Here is a 21,657-nt window from a genome sequence, read left to right on the forward strand (position 1 = left end):
CGGATACAGGAAGGAAAATAGCCTCGGACTGGTCTATGGATTGACAGTGCCACACAGACGTTGTCTGGATTGCTGAGCTCTCCTACTGCACCCTTTAGTGGGCCTTTGGACTGTGAACCTCTCACTTCCACCCCTTTACGCAGATTTTGTTCTGTGGACTGTCTGGACTGTTCCGGACATTCTTACGAGGATTCCTCGTATATTGACCTATGTTTTGGTCTTTTTCTGTTTTTTTGTCTTTTTCTTTTGTTTTTACTTCTTTTTATTTTTTGGTTCTTTTTACTACATACTTGCCCTTCCCCTTTCTTCCCCCCCAGTTTTTTTCTCTCCAAATCCCCGGGCATTCTCTGTTTATATTGAGGTTTGATTGTTATTATGGAACTGGCACTTATTTGTATATAAGTTTTGGTACATCGCCAGTGGGGTCACTGGGTAATACCAGCAGTATTGATTTTAGTATAATGGTACCATGAGTTTACAAATTCTTTCTTTGAATGTCAGGGGTTTAAACTCCCCTGAGAAGAGATCTATGATGTGGAGGGAGGTGAAGCGGTCGAGGGCAGATATTATCTGTTTGCAGGAGACCTATTTGTTGGTCGAGGATAATTTTAGGCTCCGTCATCCCCTCTTCCCACACATTCTATTTGCTAATGGCCCAACCAAAAAGGCTGGTGTGTGCATCATGGTGAAAAATACAATCGCTTTTAAATTGATAGCGCAAAATAATGACCCCACGGGTAGATGCTTAACTATCACGTGCCTATTGAATGGTGAGCTACACACGTTGACAAATCTTTATGCTCCCAATGAGGGACAACATAAATTCCTGAGAACAACCCTTCATGAAGTCTATGCGAATGTGAAGGGTAGCAATATAATATGTGGTGACTTGAATCTCCCCATGCGGGTGGACCTTGATTGCTCTTCTGGTAGCAGGCGACCTAGAGGTGACTTGACTCTTCTCACAGGCGAATTTCACCTGCATGATTATTGGAGATATTCACATGCATCTGAGAGGGATTATACCTTTTACTCTTCCAGGCATTCCTCATACTCCCGTATTGATTATTAGACAGTGCAACCTTTTCCAGATGTAGATCTGCAACTATAGGCTTAACGTGGTCTGATCACGCTCCCATCACTCTAACTCTTACTTTAGCACACCAAGCTAACCCAGCCTTTAGGTGGTGATTAAATGACGCATTGCTGCTGAATGGGGAGGTGTTAGATAGAGTCTCTTTGGAGTTGGAACATTACTTTCAGATAAACGATAATGGAGATGTTTCTGATGAGTCCTTATGGTTGCCGCATAAAGTAGTGATTAAAGATGTGCTTCTCCAACAAGCTTCATACCTGAAAAGGAAGAGGGAGAGTGGCAAAGAGGCTTTACTTTCCCACCTGCAATATTTAGACAATATCAACAAGTCTGCTCCCGCGCCTTCTATCTCCGAGGAGATCTATCAGATTAGGTTTAAATTGAGAGAAAATCTTCTGGCCAGATATTCACATAACATGTAGAAATTCAAGACTAATCTATATGCCGCAGGTGATAGGGCAGGTGCACTCCTTCCTGGCACGCAGAGTACGTAAGAAGGAAGCTAAATCAAGAGTGGACCATATCTTAGATAATAATGGGAGGGTTCTCAGGAACCCTCAGGACATAGTCCAAGCTTTTGCAGAATATTATATCGGCTTGTATAATTTAAAAGATGACCCTTCTACTCCCCAACCGGATCACCAATCTATTTATAAATATCTAGACTCTATAAAATTACCCCATATTACATCTGAGCAGCTAAACTACCTTAAATCTCCCTTCACAGATGTAGAAATTAACTCGACGATTAAACAAACTAAATCCCATAGGCCCCAGGCCCAGACGGGCTGACGAATGACTATTATAAATCCTTTAGTCTGCTGCAGATTCCATATTTGCAGAGATTATTCTCGGTCTGGAGGGACTCTGGTACTGTGACTGCTCCTGGTTTGGAAGCTACCATATCTACCATACCCAAGCCTGGGAAACTCCTCACACACCCTGGTGACTTTAGACCTATCGCTCTGCTCAATTCGGATGTCAAAATATTCACTAAAATTATAGCGTCCAGGCTAAAGTTTATTATCCCAACTATAATTTCACCGGACCAGGTGGGTTTTGTGGCCGGACTTGAGACGAAAGATGGGGTGCGGCGCATGCTGAATCTGATTAAAATAGCCGAGCTGTCTGGCCTACCCAGTGCATTCCTGTCGCTTGATGCTGAGAAAGCTTTTGACAGGGTGCACTGGGGGTATCTTCGGGCAGTATTGGAAAGGTTTGGACTGTCGGGCCCAATATTCTCAGCAATCTGTGCTATGTACTTGACTCCTTGTGCCAGGGTCTTGACGTCAGGTTTTTTATCCGGTCCGTTTCAGATCACGAATGGCACTCGTCAAGGTTGCCCACTCTCTCCTATCATTTTCGCACTGTGCACGGAGCCGCTTGCTGAACGCATTAGAACCTCTATTAATATCACCAGCATCAAGGTTGGGCAGATGGAGCACAGAATTGGCCTGTATGCTGATGATGTTATTTTATCCTGTGTCAACTTGGAGACATCCTTGACAGCTATTACCTTTGAACTCGGGGAATTTAGCAATGTGTCATACTACAGGTTGAATCCCAACAGTCCTTGTTGTTTCCAGTGGCAGTCCCATGCGCGACCAAGTCGAAAATGGAGGCTGAGTTCCCATTTAAATGGGTGACAGAAGGTATCCGTACTTGGGAGTTATATTGACGGGCTCTGAACAGATTGTCAAGAAGAATTTCTCTAAATTGATCTCACAGGTTAGGGCACAACTTGACCACTTTCACATAGTTATGACATCCTGGATTGCCAGGATTAATGTTTTCAAAATGATGATCCTGCCTAAAATACTGTATCTCCTTAGGTGTATCCCATTAAAAATCCCCAAACGTTTGATTTTGAAATTACAAACTATGACATACGATTATATTTGGTCACACAAAAAATCTAGAGTCTCTAGGACCTTGATGTACTATCCGTACAAATGGGGAGGGCTGGGAATGCCGAACCTCATGCTGTACCATAGAGCGGCCATACTAACTTAGAGACTGGTGGCAGGCGGACAAAGATCATAGATGGCTCCAAATAGAAAACTACTATGCCAAAACTAGATCTACCCGCACGATTCTTGAGGCTGAATCTATCACAATCACTGATTATTCCCCTACATTACCAACCATGAAAATCGCACTCCACTATTGGCAGACACTGGTCCCTTCTTTGATTAAATTATCTCATGATTCCCTATCCTTAAAAGCCCTTGAGACACACATCCCATTTATTAATCTCCAGCCTTGGGTTGATGCTGGAATCGTAACATTACGGCAGATATTGGGTACCACTGGCCTTGTTCCTTTTGACCGCTTGGCCTCCAACTTCCCGAGTGTCCGGATATACTGCTATCAATATTTGCAGATACGTCATCTACTTCATAATTCCCCAAATTCGCCTTTCTTCAACTCCCATTTAAATAACAGGGTTAATGGCTATTTCTTGCTACCTGACTCTGGCCCGAAGGGAATTTCAATATTATATAAAGCCTTAAACGACCCAGCAGAAGATGTTAAACTGCCGTATATGATCAAGTGGGAACAGGATCTGGACTTCCTGTCTGACCCGATAGATTGGGAGGAGGGACTGGGTGAAGTATTACGGGTGTGTGCCTGCGTCAATCATCTTGAACAATTGAAAAAAGTACACCTTAGATGGTATCAATATCCGGTTCAGGTGGCTCACTATGACCCTGCCGGGTCGGACAAATGCTGGAGGGGGTGCGGTCACAGGGGAACTCTGGAACATACCTGGTGGTCGTGTCCAATTCTTCAACTCTGGTGGAGAGATATGGACCTTTTAATTGCACAGGTCTTGGGGATCCAGTTGTCTCTGTCACCTAAGCAGGTCATTCTTCACATCGGCCTGGAGGACATCCCACACATACTTCGAGGTACACTATCACATATTCTAATAGCTGCCAGGTTATTAGTCGCCTCAAGATGGAAAGACACTAATTCTCCCAATATTAGTGAATTAATTAATAAACTTAATGTCCACTGCCAATATGAACTCGCCTTGGCTCACTCCATGACTGCCAAAACCAAAAGACAAAATATTTGGCACCCCTGGTTACACAGTGGTCATTCCTCTATTGATCCGCACCACCTTGTTTGACCGTTTACTTGAGTGGGAATAAGTAAGCATAATTGACATGTCTGTTTTTGTGTTGGTAAGATTCTTATTCTGCCACAGTTTGCCAGGACCCCTTGTCTATGTCTATAACTGAACTGCTAGATATTGTCTTGTGAATGCCTATAATCTTTTCCTCCCCCCTTACTCCCCCTACTGTACCTACCCCTCCTCCTTCCCCTCCCCCCTGCTTCTCTCCCATACTTCCTACTTTCTCCTTTCTGATTGGTTTTGTTTTTCTCCTTATTTACTTCTGGTCATTTTTAGTTGACCTCTGTTACTGTTATCACTGTTTGTCTGCACTGTATTGTTATGGAAATCTCCATTAAACACTAATTGATAACTGAAATCAATCTTTTTTTTTTTCTATTGAGCACTGAGACACAATACCATCCACAAGTTTATTTGAAAAACAAAACAATTAAATCTTTATGACACTTAAATCCAATTTGCATAATAATTTGGAACACAGTGTATTACAGGTCATACAGTACGCATTAGAAGTCAGGTGTAAACACATCTTTATTCATAGTTATGATAATAGAAAAATGGAAGATGATGGATGAAAGCCAGAGTCACCCAACTGTTAATTTTCTCATCTGAGAGAATTGGGCAGATTATGCAAATGACACTCTTGATCTTAGCATAGTGTGATCCGGTTCTCTCGGATGAGGAGCATATTGAAAACAAAACATTGTGAGGAGCAGATGGGGAACACAATTTCTCCATCTTCTCCCTCGCGGGAATCCAGAGAAATCAGACTGCATTCAAATATAATCTGAGTACAGTACGATGATTGCCATTCACCCATAGACTTGAATGGTCTATCAGTCTATCATAGTCTTTCAGAGTGAAATCACAGCATGCAGCAATTTTTTTTTAGACATATTCTCTCAGTGAAAAGAGTATGGTAATCAGTAGTCCCCAATGGAATAACAAAAAAGGATAGCACTCATCCGATTTATACACTAAGTGTGACCCTGGCCTTACTGTTAAGATAAAATGAGCTGCAGGGTGGCTCAGTGGTTAGCACTGTGGCTTTGCAGCGCTGGAGTCCTGGGTCCAAATGTCACCAAGGACAATGTATTTAAAGAGTTTGTGTGTTCTCCCCGTGTTTGCGTGGGTTTGCGTGGGTTTCCTCACACGATCTAAAGACATACTGATAGGTAATTTAAATTGTGAGCCCCAATGAGGACAGTGATACTGATATTCGTAAAGCGCTGTAGAATTAATGGTGCTACGTAAGTGAGTAACAAATAATCTGCAAAGAGATTGTATGTTCTCCCCGTGTTTGTGTGGATTTCCTCCGGTTTCATCTCAGACTACAAAGACATATTTATATGGAATTTAGATTGTGAACCCTAGTGGAGACAGTGATGTTGATGTCTGTAAAACGCTATGGAATATTGTGGTGCAATATAAGTAAGCATGAGATATAATAATAAATAAATAGTGTGGGGCAGGAATAATGAGACAGTACAGTGCATAATGTTTTTTGATTCAAAGGGAATCGGTCATCTGATTAATTTCATGCTGCCTGGTCTTTCCAAAATCTGACCATTCTGTGTCCATTAAATGATCAATATTTCTGCATTGATGCCAATTTATTTTCTTAACCTAAACCACATTTCAGAGGGTTTCAGCTTTCAAAAGAATAATTTATACAACCATTGGATGACTTTAACGTCCGGTTAATAGCTTTCATTTACATAACATGGATAAGCGACATAACTTTTGTCAGGGAGTGTAGTAACATAGTTTTTAAGGTTGAAGGAAAACTTTACGTCCATCTATTTCTACCCATATCCTAACCTAACATACCCCAACATGTTGATCCAGAGGAAGGCAAAAAAAAACCATGTGGCAAACTGTAAGCTTCATATTGGGGGAAAAAATTCCTTCCCAACTCCACATACGGCAATCAGAATAGTTCCCTGGGTCAACGCAACATCAAAGAAACTACGAGGGGCGATCCAAAAGTAATGATAATCAATACTAAACACAATGAATATAGTCAAAAAATAAATTTATTTTTCTACATAGTCTCCTAACAAGTCTATACATTTAGTCCATATCTTTTCTAAACTTAGAATTCCCTTCGAAGAAAATTCTTGATCTTGACCCTCAAAAAAATCCCCAACAGCGGTTATCACGTCGCTATTGTCGTCAAATTTCTTGCCCCGGAGGTGTTCCTTGAGCCGAGGAAAGAGAAAGAAGTCACTGGGGGCTAGATCTGGTGAATAGGGGGGGTGTTCCACCAGTTCAAAGCCCGCTTCTTGAATGGTAGCCATGGCAACAGCAGCTTTGTGAGCCGGCGCGTTATCTTGGTGAAACAACACTCCAGCCCGCAGTTTGCCGCGCCTTTTCTCCTTGATAGCCTCCCGCAATCTTCTTACTTGTTCTGCGTAGTAGGAGCCTGTAATAGCGGCTCCCTTCTCCAAATAGTCCACCATAATAATTCCTTCAGCGTCCCAAAAAACGGACGCCATAACCTTCCCTGCTGAGCTTGACACTTTGAATTTCTTCGGCGTCGGTTCGTCGGCTCATTTTCATGTCATCGATTGTTGTTTAGTTTCGGGATCAAAGTGGTGGATCCAGGTCTCGTCCATTGTCAAAAAATTTTCCTTGTCTGCTTGGCACTTTTCGAGATTTGCTATTGAAATGTCAACTCGTTTCTTCTTTTGTTCGTCGGTTAACATTTTTGGCACCCAACGCGCGGAGACCTTTCTCATATGCAATTCTTTTGCAAGGATTCTTTGAATACTGCCATATGAGATCCCTGTGACCTCGGCTACATGCCTGGTAGTCACTCTTCGATCTCCCAATACAACTTCTTCAACTTTTTTCACGTTTTCTTCATTGAGGGATGTGGATGGGCGTCCTTCACGATGTTCATTTTCCGTCGATGTTCTTCCCAGCTTAAATTCCTTGGCCCAGCGTGCAACTGTGGAATATGGAGGAGAAGAGTCCCCCAATGTTTCCACCAAGTCGCTGTGTATGTCTTTGGTAGTCATTTTTTTCATTTGATGACAGCTCTGAGCTCGTTTTTTTCCATTTTGATGTTCACTCCTTGGCAGTTCATATTCAAATGAATGTAGCTCCCGGGAATCATGGTCTATTTAAGTAATTTTTTTTTCCTGGACTAGTGGGTACCTAAGAGAGAAGAAAACATTTTATTTTAATTTCTGTGTGCAATAGATATAACCGATTATCATTACTTTTGGATCGCCCCTCGTAGTGTAAATAATCTGTAACATTATACTTTTCAAGAAAGGCATCCAGTCGCTTCTTAAATTTTAGTAATCAATCACTCATAACAAAATCATACGGCAGAGAGTTCCATAGTCTCACTGCTCTTACAGTAAAGAATCCGCATATGTTATTATAATTAATTACAGTCTGTATTTACTCCATCGTTTTATCCGCCTGCTGTTGGTATTATGATGCCACAATAAAGGATTTTGTTGCACGGGACAGTATGTGCCTATCCGCTTTCTTTTCTATGGATTTATAGATTCTTTTTCTTTGGAAGTGGCACCCATAATCCTTGGTGTGTGTGCAGCTTCATTAACCCGAGGTCATACAGCTGTACCTTTGTCCTGCTTCTCTCCCATGGTATGTTATTATGATTAAACCTTCCTTCCTCCAGACATAGAGGATGCCCCCTTGTCTCTGTCTCAGGTCTACGAGTAAATAGTTCATTAGAAAGGTTTTTGTACTGTCCGCTCATGTATTTATACGTTGTAATAAGATCACCCCTTAGCCTTCGTTTTTCCAAACTAAATAGCCCCAAGTGTAATAACCTATCTTGGTATTGAAGACCCTCCATTCCTCTAATAACCTTGGTCGCGCTTCTCTGCACCCGCTCTAGTTCAGCTATGTCTTTCTTATACCCCGAAGACCAGAGCTGTACACAGTATTCTAAGTGTGGTCGCACTAGTGACTTGTATAAAGGTAAAATTATGTTCTCCTCATGAGCATCTATGCCTCTGTTAATGCATCCCATTATTTTATTTGCCTTTGCAGCAGCTGCCTTACACTGGCCACTAAATGAGTTTGTCATCCACCCATGCAGTGACAGTTTTACCCAGTGTTTTACAATTAAGCACATAGTTATACATCTTATTTCATCTACCCAAGTGCATGACCTTATTACATTTATCCCCATTAAAGCTCATTTGCCATTTATCAGTCCAAGCTTCGTTTACATAAATCATCCTGTAATACAAAATTGTCCTCCTCTGTATTGATTACCCTGCAGAGTTTAGTGTCATTTGCAAATATTGAAATTCTACTCTGTATGCCCCCTACAAGGCCACTAATAAATATGTTAAAAAGAAGAGGGCCCAATACTGACCCCTGTGGTACCACACTGCTAACCGCGACCCAGTCCGAGAGTGCTTCATTAATAACCACCCTTTGTATCCTATCACTGAGCCAGCTCTTAACCCACTTACACATATTTTCCCCTATCCCCATTGTTCTCATTTTATGTATCCACCTTTTGTGTGGCACCGTATCAAAAGCTTTTGACAAGTCCATATACACTATGCCCACTGCGTTCCCTTGGTCCAGTCCGGAACTTACCTCTTCATAGAAATTGATCAGATTAGTCTGACAGGAACGGTCCCTAGTAAACCCATGTTGATATTGGGTCATGAGGTTTTTCCTCTTCAGATTCTCCAGCATAGCATCTCTTAGAATGCCCTCCAGGATTTTACCCACAGTAGAGGTTAAGCTTACTGGCCTATAATTTCCGAGTTCAGTTTTTGTCCTCTTTTTGAATATTAGCACCACATTTTCTATATGCCAGTCCTGTAGTACAGACCCTGTTATTATAGAATCTTTAAATAATGGTCTAGCAATGACTGTACTTAATTCCTGCAGTACTCGGAAGTGTATCAAATCCGGGCCCGGGGATTAGTCAACTTTAGCGATTTTTAGACACTGCCGTACTTCCTGCTGGGTTAAGCATGTGTCATTTAATGAGGAATTTTTGTTATCACTGATCATATTGTCTGCCATAGGATTTTCTTGTGTAAATACTGTTGAAAAAAAGTCATTTAGCATATTGGCTTTTTCCTCATCCTCATCCACCATTTCACCCAGACTATTTTTAAGGGGGCCAACACTATCATTTTTTAGTTTCTTACTATTTATGTAGTTAAAGAATATTTTGGGATTATTTTTACTCTCTCTGGCAATGAGTCTCTCTGTCTCAATCTTTGCTGCCTTGACTTGTTTTTTACAGAATTTATTTAATTTTCTGTATTTATTTAATGCCTCATCACTACCGACTTCCTTTAATTCTCTAAATGCTTTCTTTTTGTCATTTTCTTCTTGCGCCCCTTACAGCTCTATTTAGCCATTTTCCTCCTATTTCTAATATGTTTATTCCCATACGGTGTATATTGTGCATAGGTCCTATCCAGGATACTAATAAACGTCTCCCATTTTCTTTGTGTATTTTTATGTCTCTGGATATCGTCCCAGTTGATTGCACTAAGATTATCTCTCATCTGTTGGAAGTTTGCCCTCCTGAAGTTTAGTGTCCTTGTAACCCCTCTGCTACACATTATTATTAAAGGATACATGAACACTTATTATTTTGTGATCACTATTCCCCAAGTGACCCCCAACCCCTATATTTGATATGCAGTCTGGCCTGTTGGGTAATATTAGGTCTAGCACTGCCCCCCTTCTTATCGGGTCCTGAACCAATTGTGAAAGGTAATTGTCTCTCGTAGTTGTCAAAAACCGATTACCTTTGCTGGAACTGCAGATTTCCGTTTCCCAATCTATTTCAGGGTAGTTGAAGTCCCCCATAATAATGAATTCTCCTTGTGTCGCTGCTTCATCTATTTGCTTTAAGAGGATATTCTCTGTTGCTGCCATTATTTTTGGAGACATATAATAAATCCCTATCAGTAATCTTATTTTTCCCCCTCCCCTTATCTCTACCCATAGGGACTCAACATTTTCATTAGATTCACATATATTATCACGCAGGATGGGTTTTAAGGATGATTTTAATAGCCAGTAAAAGCTAAATATACAGCTGCGGGCTGATAATCTTAGCCTGGGAAGATCCATGAGTATCAACCCCTTCCCAGGCTATAAACATTGGCCTCTAGTTGCTGGTTTTCTCTCTCTGGTGCAGAAAATTGCGCGGGAGCCCACGCCATTTTTTCTAAAAAAAAAGTTATAAATTAAACAGATATTGCGTTTAAGGCCGGGGTCACACTTGTGAGAAACTCGCACGAGTCTCTCGCATCAATACCCGCCACTGCCGCCGACACTCGGGACCGGAGCATGCGGCTGCATGTATTTCGGAGCTGAACGCTCGGGTCCTGAGTGGCGGCAGCAATGCTGGGTATAGAGGTGCGAGACTCGTGCGAGTTTCTCGCAAGTGTGACCCCGGACTAACGCAGTTTTTGCGTGTGTGTATCTTTATTTAACTCTCTGTACCTTTTTTATTATGTTTATTACTAAACATCGGGCTTGGTATTATCTATCTATTATCTATCTACCTATCTATCATCTATCTTTCTGTGTGTGTATACATTATTCTTCAATGGAGTATGTAAATGAAGAGGTTGGACAAGGAATGACATCACAATTTTTTTTTTTTTAATTCAATAATAGATCTTTATTTAGCTTTCAAAAAATAAAATCCGCATCAAAAACGCATCAAATCCACTCGGATTTTTACCTGCGTTTTCTGCCAAGAGATGCAGAATTTGTGCAGAAATTTCCACAGGCAAATCAGCAACGTGTGCACATACCCTAATTGTATTGAACCTTTAAAAGTGGAAAAAATCCTCTTTTGCATGATGTGTCACAATATTTTCTAGTTAGTCTTGTGAAAATTAGAATGAGGGCTTATGCACAGTGACGTAACTGATGGACCGTGGTGCAAGACTTGGACCCACCCCCTCCATCCTGAATAAAATATATCTGTCCTCCATCCTGGTATATACCATCCTGGTATATACAGTCATGGCCAAAAGTATTGACACCCCTGCAATTCTGTCAGATAATACTCATTTTCTTCCTGAAAATGATTGCAAACACCAATTATTTGGTATTATTATCTTCATTTAATTTGTCTTAAATGAAAAAACACAAAAAGAATTGCCAAATTGGATATACCGTAATTCCACACCAAACATAAAAAAGGGGGTGGACAAAAGTATTGGCACTGTTCGAAAAATCATGTGATGCTTCTCTAATTTGTGTAATTAACAGCCCCTGTAACTTACCTGTGGCAACTAACAGGTGTTGGCAATAACTAAATCACTCTTGCAGCCAGTTGACATGGATTAAAGTTGACTCAGCCTCTGTCCTGTTTCCTTGTGTGTACCACATTGAGCATGGAGAAAAGAAAGAAGACCAAAGAACTGTGAGGACTTGAGAAACCAAATTGTGAGGAAGCCTGAGCAATCTCAAGGCTACAAGTCCATCTCCAAAGACCTGAATGTTCCTGTGTCTACCGTGCGCAGTGTCATCAAGAAGTTTAAAGCCAATGGCACTGTGGCTAACCTCCCTAGATGTGGACAGAAAAGAAAAATTGACAAAGAGATTTCAACGCAAGATTGGGCGGATGTTGGATAAAGAACCTCGACTAACAGCCAAACAAGTTCAAGCTGCCCTGCAGTCCGAGGGTACAACAGTGTCAACCCGTACTATCCGTGAGCATCTGAATGAAAAGGGACTGTATGGTTGGAGACCCAGGAAGACCCCACTTCTTACCCCGAGACATAAAAAAGCCAGGCTGGAGTTTGCCAAAACTTACCTGAAAAAGCCTAAAACGTTTTGGAAGAATGTTCTCTGGTCAGATGAGACAAAAGTAGAGCTTTTTGGGCAAATGCATCAACATAGAGTTTACAGGAGAAAAAAAGAGGTATTCAAAGAAAAGAACACGGTCCCTACACTCAAACATGGCGGAGGTTCCCTGATGTTTTGGAGTTGCTTTGCTGCCTCTGGCACTGGACTGCTTGACCGTGTGCATGGCATTATGAAGTCTGAAGACTACCAACAAATTTTGCAGCATAATGTAGAGCCCAGTGTGAGAAAGCTGTGTCTCCCTCAGAGGTCATGGGTCCTCCAGCAGGACAATGACCCAAAACACACTTCAAAAGGCAATAGAAAATGGTTTGAGAGAAAGCACTGGAGACTTCTAAGGTGGCCACCAATGAGTCCAGACGTGAATCCCATAGAACATCTGTGGAGAGATCTAAAAATGGCAATTTGGAGAAGGCACCCTTCAAATATCAGGGACCTGGAGCAGTTTGCCAAAGAAGAATGGTCTAAAATTCCAGCAGAGCATTGTAAGAAACTCATGATGGTTACCGGAAGCGGTTGGTCACAGTTATTTTGGCTAAAGGTTGTGCAACCAAGTATTAGGCTGAGGGTGCCAATACTTTTGTCTGGCCCATTTTTGGAGTTTTGTGTGAAATGATCAATGTTTTGCTTCATTCTCTTTTGTGTTTTTTCATTTAAGACAAATTAAATGAAGATAATAATACCAAAAAATTTGTGATTGCAATCATTTTCAGGTAGAAAATGAGTATTATCTGACAGAATTGCAGGGGTGTCAATACTTTTGGCCATGACTGTATGTCTCTCATCCTGGTATATATATCGCCCAATCTGCTAAATGTCCCTTATCCTGGGACCCATTATGGTATATATCCCTCATCTTGATATATGTCCCTCGTTCTGCCGCTGTTCTTTATTGTATAGAAGAAAATAAACCACTATATTCATGAGGTGCGTATGTAGAAGTCATGGGGCTCCATAGAAGAATTATAATGCACCCACATAGTCCTCCATATAGTATAATGCATCACATATTCCTCCATATAATATACTGCACAGCTCATGGTCATCCATAAAGTATAATGTACCCACATAGTCATCCATAAAGTATAATGCACCCTTAAAGTCATCCATAAAGTTTATTGGACCCCCATAGTTATCCAAAAAGTATAATGCATCCTATAGTCATCCATAGAGTATAATGCACATCCATAATCATCCATAATGTATAATGCACCCCCCATGTCATCAATAAAGTACAGTTATATGAAAAAGTTTGGGCACCCCTATAAATCTTAAGCTTAATGTTTTATAAAAATTGTTTTTTTTGCAACAGCTATTTCAGTTTCATATATCTAATAACTGTTGGACACAGTAATGTTTCTGCCTTGAAATGAGGTTTATTGTACTAACAGAAAATGTGCAATCTGCATTCAAACAAAATTTGACCGGTGCATAAGTATGGGCACCCCACCAGAAAAGTGACATTAATATTAAGTAGATCCTCCTTTTGCAAAAATAACAGCCTCTAGTCGCTTCCTGTAGCTTTTAATGAGTTCCTGGATCCTGGATGAAGGTATTTTTGACCATTCCTCGTTACAAAACAATTCCAGTTCAGTTAAGTTTGATGGTCGCCGAGCATGGACAACCCTTTTCAAATGATCCCACAGATGTTCAATGATATTCAGGTCTGGGGACTGGGATGGCCATTCCAGAACAGTGTAATTGTTCCTCTGCATGAATGCCTGCGTAGATTTGGAGCGGTGTTTTGGATCATTGTCTTGCTGAAAGATCCATCCCCTGCGTAACTTCAACTTTGTCACTGATTCATGAACATTATTGTCAAGAATCTGCTGATACTGAGCGGAATCCATGCGTCCCTCAACTTTAACAAGATTCCCGATGCCGGCATTGGCCACACAGCCCCAATGCATGATGGAACCTCCACCAAATTTTACTGTGGGTAGCAAGTGTTTTTCTTGGAATTCTGTGTTTTTTGGCTGCCATGCATAACGCCTTTTTGTATGACCAAACGACTCAATCTTGGTTTCATCAGTCCACAGGACCTTCTTCCAAAAAGAAATTGGCTTCTCCAAATGTGCTTTTGCATACCTCAGCTGATTCTGTTTGTGACGTGCTTGCAGAAACGGCTTCTTTCACATCACTCTCCCATACAGCTTCTCCTTGTGCAAAGTGCGTTGTATAGTTGACCAATGCACAGTGACACCATCTGCAGCAAGTTGATGCTGCAGCTCTCTGGAGGTGGTCTGAGGATTGTCCTTGACTGATCTCACCATTCTTCTTCTCTGCCTTTCTGATGTTTTTCTTGGCCTGCCACTTCTGGCCTTAACAAGAACTGTACCTGTGTTCTTCCATTTCCTTACTATGTTCCTCACAGTGGAAATTGACAGGTTAAATCTCTGATGCAGCTTTTTGTATCATTCCCCTGAACAACTATGTTGAATAATCTTTGTTTTCAGATCATTAGACAGTTGTTTTCAGGAGCCCATGATGCCTCTCTTCAGAGGAGATTCAAACAGGAGAACAACTTGCAAGTGGCCACTTTAAGTAGCTTTTCTCATGGTTGCATACACCTGGCTATGAAGTTCAAAGCTCAATGAGGTTAGAAAACAAAAAAAAAAGTGCTTTAGTAAGTCAGTAAAAAGTATGTAGGAGTATTTAAAACAAGAAAATTATAAGGATGCCCATACTTATGCACCTGTCAAATTTTGTTTGAATGCAGATTGCACATTTTCGGTTAGTACAATAAACTTCATTTCAAGTCAGAAACATTACTGTGTCCAACAGTTATTAGATATTGAAACTGAAATAGCTGTTGCAAAAAAAAAACAATTTTTATAAAACATTAAGCTTAAGATTAATAGGGGTGCCCAAACTTTTTCATATAACTGTATAATGCACCCCTATAGTCATCCATAAAGTATAATGCACCCCCATAGTCATCAATAAATTATAATGCACCCCTATAGTTATCCATAAATTATAATGCACCATATATGTGCATATTGTTTCCCAGAGGAGCATTGTGGCTTTAAGTCTCCTTACCCCGACATGCTTATCATGTCACTCTCCGCAAGGAGAAACGATACTTCTTGGATCCCGGTCAGACCCCTCTCAATCAGTCAAACCAGTTCTCCATTTTGCACTGATGAGGGGCAGTACCCCAAAACACAGTGTCTGCAAATTGAGATTCTGGTTTGGCTATTATCCTAAGTCATGTGACAAGGCTCGTTAAAGGGTTGACATTGACTGTTGGGATTGCTACTTCCAATAGGTGGCACTAAAGTTCTAGTCCTCTTCCTCTTTGAAGAGACAATTTGCATATTTCCCAGAGGAGCATTGCGGCCTTAAGTCTCCTCACCTTTACATGCTTATCATGTCACTCTCCGCAAGGAGAAGCGATACTTCTTGAATGCACCCTATAGCCATCCATAAATTATAATGCACCCTATAGTCATCCATAAAATATAATGCTGCTCATAGTCATCCATAAAGTATACTGCACCCCATAGTTATCCATAAAGTATGACTGATTGCCGCAATGCACTGATTGGCCGCCAGCGTGCATTGTGGCGCACGGACCCAATGTGTCTCTGCGCCGCACATCTAGTTGAAGTTTCTGCTAGCATAGGCAGGCCCATATGACCCGCCGAGCACGGTCGCAGCAACGACCGCAGTCATTACGCCGCTGGTCATGCAGATATCCAATCTCAGACTGCAATACATAGATCGGTCTTGGGTTTCCTGACCCTAGCATGGCAGCCTCATAGAAAAACAAGGAGCTATTGTGCTCTGGCCGGGAGACACAACACCCCCCCATAAAGTGTTTTTTTTGTTGTTGTTTTTTTTTTTTCAGAATTGGCATGGTGCTTTTAAATTTATATTTCAGATATGAGAGACCTGGATAGGTTTGGAAAAGAAGACTGATCCTAAATTCCATTTGAGAGGTGTAAGAAGCTTTTTGATATAGGAAGCGATTGCAGTTATTTATTCCAAGGGATCTGCAATAAAACAGCTGCGGCTAGAAATACCCAACCGTTGCACTACTCTTAGGGTAAATGACAGAAAAACAGCTAGAAGAGCAAGACCCAATAGGATAAAACATAACCTTTATATTGTCCTAACAAGGACATGCCCAAATAGGCCCCACTATGGACACCCCTCCACCGTGTAAGATGTGATATAGCTGGGATGTAAGATGGGAGGCGCTATATCACATCTTACACGGTGGAGGGGTGTCCATAGTGGGGCCTATTTGGGCCTGTCCTTGTTAGGACAGGAGTCATTGCTGGGGCACGACAGGGGATATAGGACAGAAATCCCCCGTTCCTTCATTACCCCACAACTACTGGACCCTCCCTGGGACCCTCTTGCATCTGTTTGGGTTCCCATCGTCCATAATTGGTGAGATCAAACCAGTTTTTTAATATGAGCACGGTTTTCGGCGTGAGCACTTTGTGTATATGTTGTACTGTTTTGTCCACTTTTTTAATATAAAAAGTAAAGGTTATGTTTTATCCTATTGGGTCTTTCAAGGGATCTGCAACCAAATATTAAGTTGAGGGTGCCAACAATTTTTTTTCGTGACAATTTTGGGGATTTTGTGTGAAATGATGTCCATTTTGTTTTTTTTCCCATTTTTTGGGGAGGCTGGGGGATGGGTTGTTCCAATACATGCAAAAGAAATATAAACATGTGTATAACAAGACGTATAATTGCAATAATTTTCTGTGAGAAATACTTCATATTCTGGAACAATTTCAAGGGTGCCAACACTTTCAGCCATGACTGCATGATATGCTCCTTTATTTGAGATGCAGAAAAGTTTTCCTGCGAGAACAAGGGCAAAGTTATAAAGGTGCAGAAAATACCTCTAGAAATTTAAAATTCTTACAACTTTTTTCATAAGACTCTGCGCTGTGTTATTCCTGTGCAATCCCGGGTATGTGAATATATTGACTATATTAGTTGTTAATATTACCCTTCTAAACAGTGTGTGTGCCTGAACATTCTGAAATTGTGCAATCAGTGCTATAATGTCCAGTAGTCAACTTACCGTATATTTCCAGTAAAGAAATAGCACAATTAGTTCTGAAAAAGATTATCTATTATTGTTATTTTATGAGAAATACAATTATTTATTTTATTTGTTACTTATGTAGCGCTATTAATTCTACTTTGCTTTATAGACATTATCATCGCTGTCCCCATTGGGGCTCACAATCTAAATTCTCTATCAGTATGTCTTTTGGATTGTGTGAGGAAACCCACGCAAATACGGGGAGAACATACAAACTCCTTAATTATTGTATTATATTTAGCGTTGTTACTTATGACTTGTCTATGAACTGTTGAATTGTAAAGCACTGTGGAATATATTAGCGCTATATAAATAAAGATTATATTATTATCAGGAGAGCTGACTGGGGCCACCTTAGGATAGATAGATAAATACTGTATATTCTATGTCTTTTATTATTTAAATTTAATAAATTTATAAATATGTATTAATATTCTTCTTTTGTTATTCTAGATCATAAAACTAGTCAAAAATCCTGCATGGACCCGGTTGCTGATAAGAAGATGATGAAAAATGTTGTGTTTGGTTATCTATTGCAGTGCAGTCCATTCCTTGTAGATGACTATATATGTATATGGCACAATTTTTTAATAACATATTTTACTATTGGATGACAGTAGTCAAATCTCAGAGATTCTTTAGTAACCATGCGGCTTTAAAATTAGTTGTGTTTTAAAATGGTACTTATTACATAGACGTGTATTTTTTTTCTTCTATTCTTCTAAATATCCATTACTGTAGATTCTGTTTAACAGCACAACACATATTTCAAATCCATGTATGCTTACTATCATTCATTTTAATATTTTATGTGCAATAAAACTACCCTAAAGAAGCCATTGTAAGCAATCTACATCACTCCTATTGGGTTGGTGAACAGTAATAACTGCCCACTGAAACTGCGTTGGCTAACAAACAAGTTTTTCTATGGCTCTCACAAGACTAAAATGCGCTACATACGAGGGGCGATCCAAAAGTAATGATAATCAATACTAAACACAATGAATATAGTCAAAAAATAAATTTATTTTTCTACATAGTCACCTAACAAGTCTATACATTTAGTCCATCTCTTTTATAAACTTAGAATTCCCTTCGAAAAAAATTCTTGATCTTGACCCTCAAAAAAATCCCCAACAGCGGTTATCACGTCGCTATTGTCGTCAAATTTCTTGCCCCGGAGGTGTTCCTTGAGCCGAGGAAAGAGAAAGAAGTCACTGGGGGCTAGATCTGGTGAATAGGTGGGGTGTTCCACCAGTTCAAAGCCCGCTTCTTGAATGGTAGCCATGGCAACAGCAGCTTTGTGAGGCGGCGCGTTATCTTGGTGAAACAACACTCCAGCCCGCAGTTTGCCGCGCCTTTTCTCCTTGATAGCCTCCCGCAATTTTCTTATTTGTTCTGCGTAGTAGGAGCCCGTAATAGTGGCTCCCTTCTCCCTTCTCCAAATAGTCCACCATAATAATTCCTTCAGCGTCCCAATAAACGGACGCTATAACCTTCCCTGCTGAGCTTGACACTTTGAATTTCTTCGGCGTCGGTTCGTCGGCTCATTTCCATGTCATCAATTGTTGTTTAGTTTCGGGATCAAAGTGGTGGATCCAGGTCTCGTCCATGGTCAAAAAACGTGACAAATTTTCCTTGTCTGCTTGGAACTTTTCGAGATTTGCTATTGAAATGTCAACTCGTTTCTTCTTTTGTTCGTCGGTTAACATTTTTGGCACCCAACGCGCGGAGACCTTTCTCATATGCAATTCTTTTGCAAGGATTCTTTGAATACTGCCATATGAGATCCCTGTGACCTCAGCTACATGCCTGATAGTCACTCTTCGATCTGCCAATACAACTTCTTCAACTTTTTTCACGTTTTCTTCATTGAGGGACGTGAATGGGCATCCTTCACGATGTTCATTTTCCGTCGATGTTCTTCCCAGCTTAAATTCCTTGGCCCAGCGTGCAACTGTGGAATATGGAGGAGAAGAGTCCCCCAATGTTTCCACCAAGTCGCTGTGTATGTCTTTGGTAGTCATTTTTTTCAAGCAGAGGTATTTGATGACAGCTCTGAGCTCGTTTTTTTCCATTTTGATGTTCACTCCTCGGCAGTTCATATTCAAATGAATGTAGCTCCCGGGAATCGTGGTCTATTTAAGTATATTATGTTCCCATGTCTGGTATTATAAATGGAATTATAATATAGTCAGCAACTTACCTACCAATATGTAATTATTCTGTTATACATCATTTGATTTTAGAAATTATGCTTTTTTAACTTTTGGTAGAATAATCCTTTAGAATAATCCTTCACACTATAATGGACCAGTTTAGGCTAAAATAAGCAAATACTGTAATTTTACATTTTTGTCTAAAATGATATTTGATATAATCCGTAAAATAAAAGCCAGCAAGTGTCATAAGACTTTAACAGCAAATCCAAATTTGTGGGTGAGAAGTGAAGTAATTTTGTATATTCATGATCTACTTTAAAACCTTTTTTGATTGCAAGTATTACTTGTTAGCAATCCTTTTCTAGCCCGAATCTGAAATATTTGCTGGTATATCAGTGTTTTTCATGAATGAATTTTCAGTGGAATCGATCTAAAAAGACTTGGTTCTAACTATTCATCACAGTTTGTCAACTTTGGATATGAACACACAATAGTTGATGTCATGTCAAAAATATGTAGAAGTGAATATCAAGTATAAATGCTCATTAAAAATCTATATACAATTTGTTATGACATTGCAATTTAAATATTTTTCAAGTATGACGCAATTTATTGGTTAGCTATGATGTTGGTGCTTTGTTCATATGTGGTGAGATACAATTTGTTTTAAAGGTTCAGATAGTATTGTAAGTTGAAATATACAGTATTTATCATTACCGAAAACCTAGACGTTTCCACAATCTATCATTTACCATCTATACAGTGAGAGTGCCCTGCTGTCTCTATAACTGTGATAGAGTTGTATGAAGTAAAATAAACATGCTTTATCACAGAATGCAAGTTTTTATGGGGTAGCGTAGCGACCATATCTGGGAGGGGAACAAACGACCTCAAGGACACTTCTGTCCTAGTGATCAATGAGGTCACTTTGATCTAACATTTGTCAGGTATTTTGTAGATTAGTGATAAATGTTGCTCATGGGGGATGCCCGATTTCAGAAATTATACGTCTATATAAGCAAGCCTAAAATTTCACAAAACTGCATATATGCGTGTTTTTTCCTTTCTTCTGTTGGTTTATCTGATTTGTGGATGTGATCTTTTTTAGGTGTAAAAGCTATGCTTTGTTCTCCGAGCCAGTCAGATGACTCCTATGTGCTGTCCTCTCTTGTTTTACAGCATGCAGAGGTTCACTAATTTGCTCAGTGAGAAATACTGAATATTCATCCACTTGCTCCCTGTCTAGTGTCTAGCTTTTACTATTTAAAGGGAACCTGTCATCCCCCAGGGCCTATTAAGGTGAAAGAGCCACCTTCTGCAGCACTAAGGCTGCATTCTGTGAAGGTGGCTCTTATGTTATTGCTCCCTAATAACTCTAAAATATTCACATTTATAAATTGCACGCCATACCTGTATTGAGTCCAGGGGTACGTTTTTTTCCCCTGACTCAACCGTCTCCCAGCCGTCAATCATCCCCTCAGTGCACCTGGCGCCGACTCCTCTGTGTTTCCTCACGTCACTGGCACCTGCGCTGTGCTCTCATTGTCTGGGCATGCGCCGTGCGCGCTGCCCTGGAACTCACTCACATCAGCTGATGTAATGATATCGCGCCTGCGTGTAGCGGAGGCCTGAGATCCCGCCTCGCAGTGTGTTATGATTTATTCACACTGCAGGGCTGGGAATCTGGCGCATGCGCAGGTAGTCTCTGCGGCTGTCCCCATCTCCCTCTGCCTCTTTCTTCCAGCGTTATATGACTCGTCTGCAGCGTCAGAGTGATCAAAAGCTGCAGACGAGTCGTATAACGCTGGAGGAAAGAGGCGGAGGGAGATGGGGACAGCCGCAGAGACTAACTGTGCATGCGCCAGATTCCCAGCCCTGCAGTGTGAATGAATCATAACACAGTGCGGGGCAGGATCTCGGGCCTCCGCTACATTCAGGCATGATATCAGTACATCAGCTGATATGAGTTCCAGGGCAACGCGCACGGCGCATGCCAGAAAAATGAGAGCACGGCGCCGGTGACGTGAGAAACACAGAGGAGCCGTTGCACTGAGGGGATTATATTCTCATGGGAGGTTAAAAAATGCCACTTCTGTTACATTGTTTTATTATTCACATGTAAATACTGTTTTAGGCAAAACAATTTATAATAATAGGTACGATTTAAGATACTGAATGTTCTCTAAGAGAAGTTAAGAAGACTTCTTCAGAAGTGATGAGTTTGCCATGTGAATTGTAAGATCATTTCTACATTATGATACAGTATTATACAACGCTTTGAAAGGACTATTACTACCTTTAATATGAGTTGGACTAATTATGAATT

At 40.6% G+C, this 21,657-nt stretch overlaps 1 protein-coding gene across 8 annotated transcripts in view; it reads left to right on the top strand.

Moving 5' to 3' along the window:
- Window positions 1-20,936, top strand: part of CUEDC1 (CUE domain containing 1) — a 227,995-nt gene extending 207,059 nt beyond the window's left edge. For all 8 annotated transcript variants that reach the window (XM_069756438.1, XM_069756431.1, XM_069756432.1 and 5 more), the window contains one exon: window positions 17,623-20,936. In XM_069756438.1, coding sequence (XP_069612539.1) covers window positions 17,623-17,629 — 7 coding nt within the window. In that variant the 3' untranslated portion in view covers window positions 17,630-20,936. The remainder of the gene's footprint in view (window positions 1-17,622) is intronic.
- The last annotated feature ends 721 nt before the right edge of the window (window positions 20,937-21,657 follow it).

This window comes from Ranitomeya imitator, chromosome 3, assembly GCF_032444005.1.
Source record: "Ranitomeya imitator isolate aRanImi1 chromosome 3, aRanImi1.pri, whole genome shotgun sequence".
Classification (NCBI taxonomy): domain Eukaryota; kingdom Metazoa; phylum Chordata; class Amphibia; order Anura; family Dendrobatidae; genus Ranitomeya; species Ranitomeya imitator.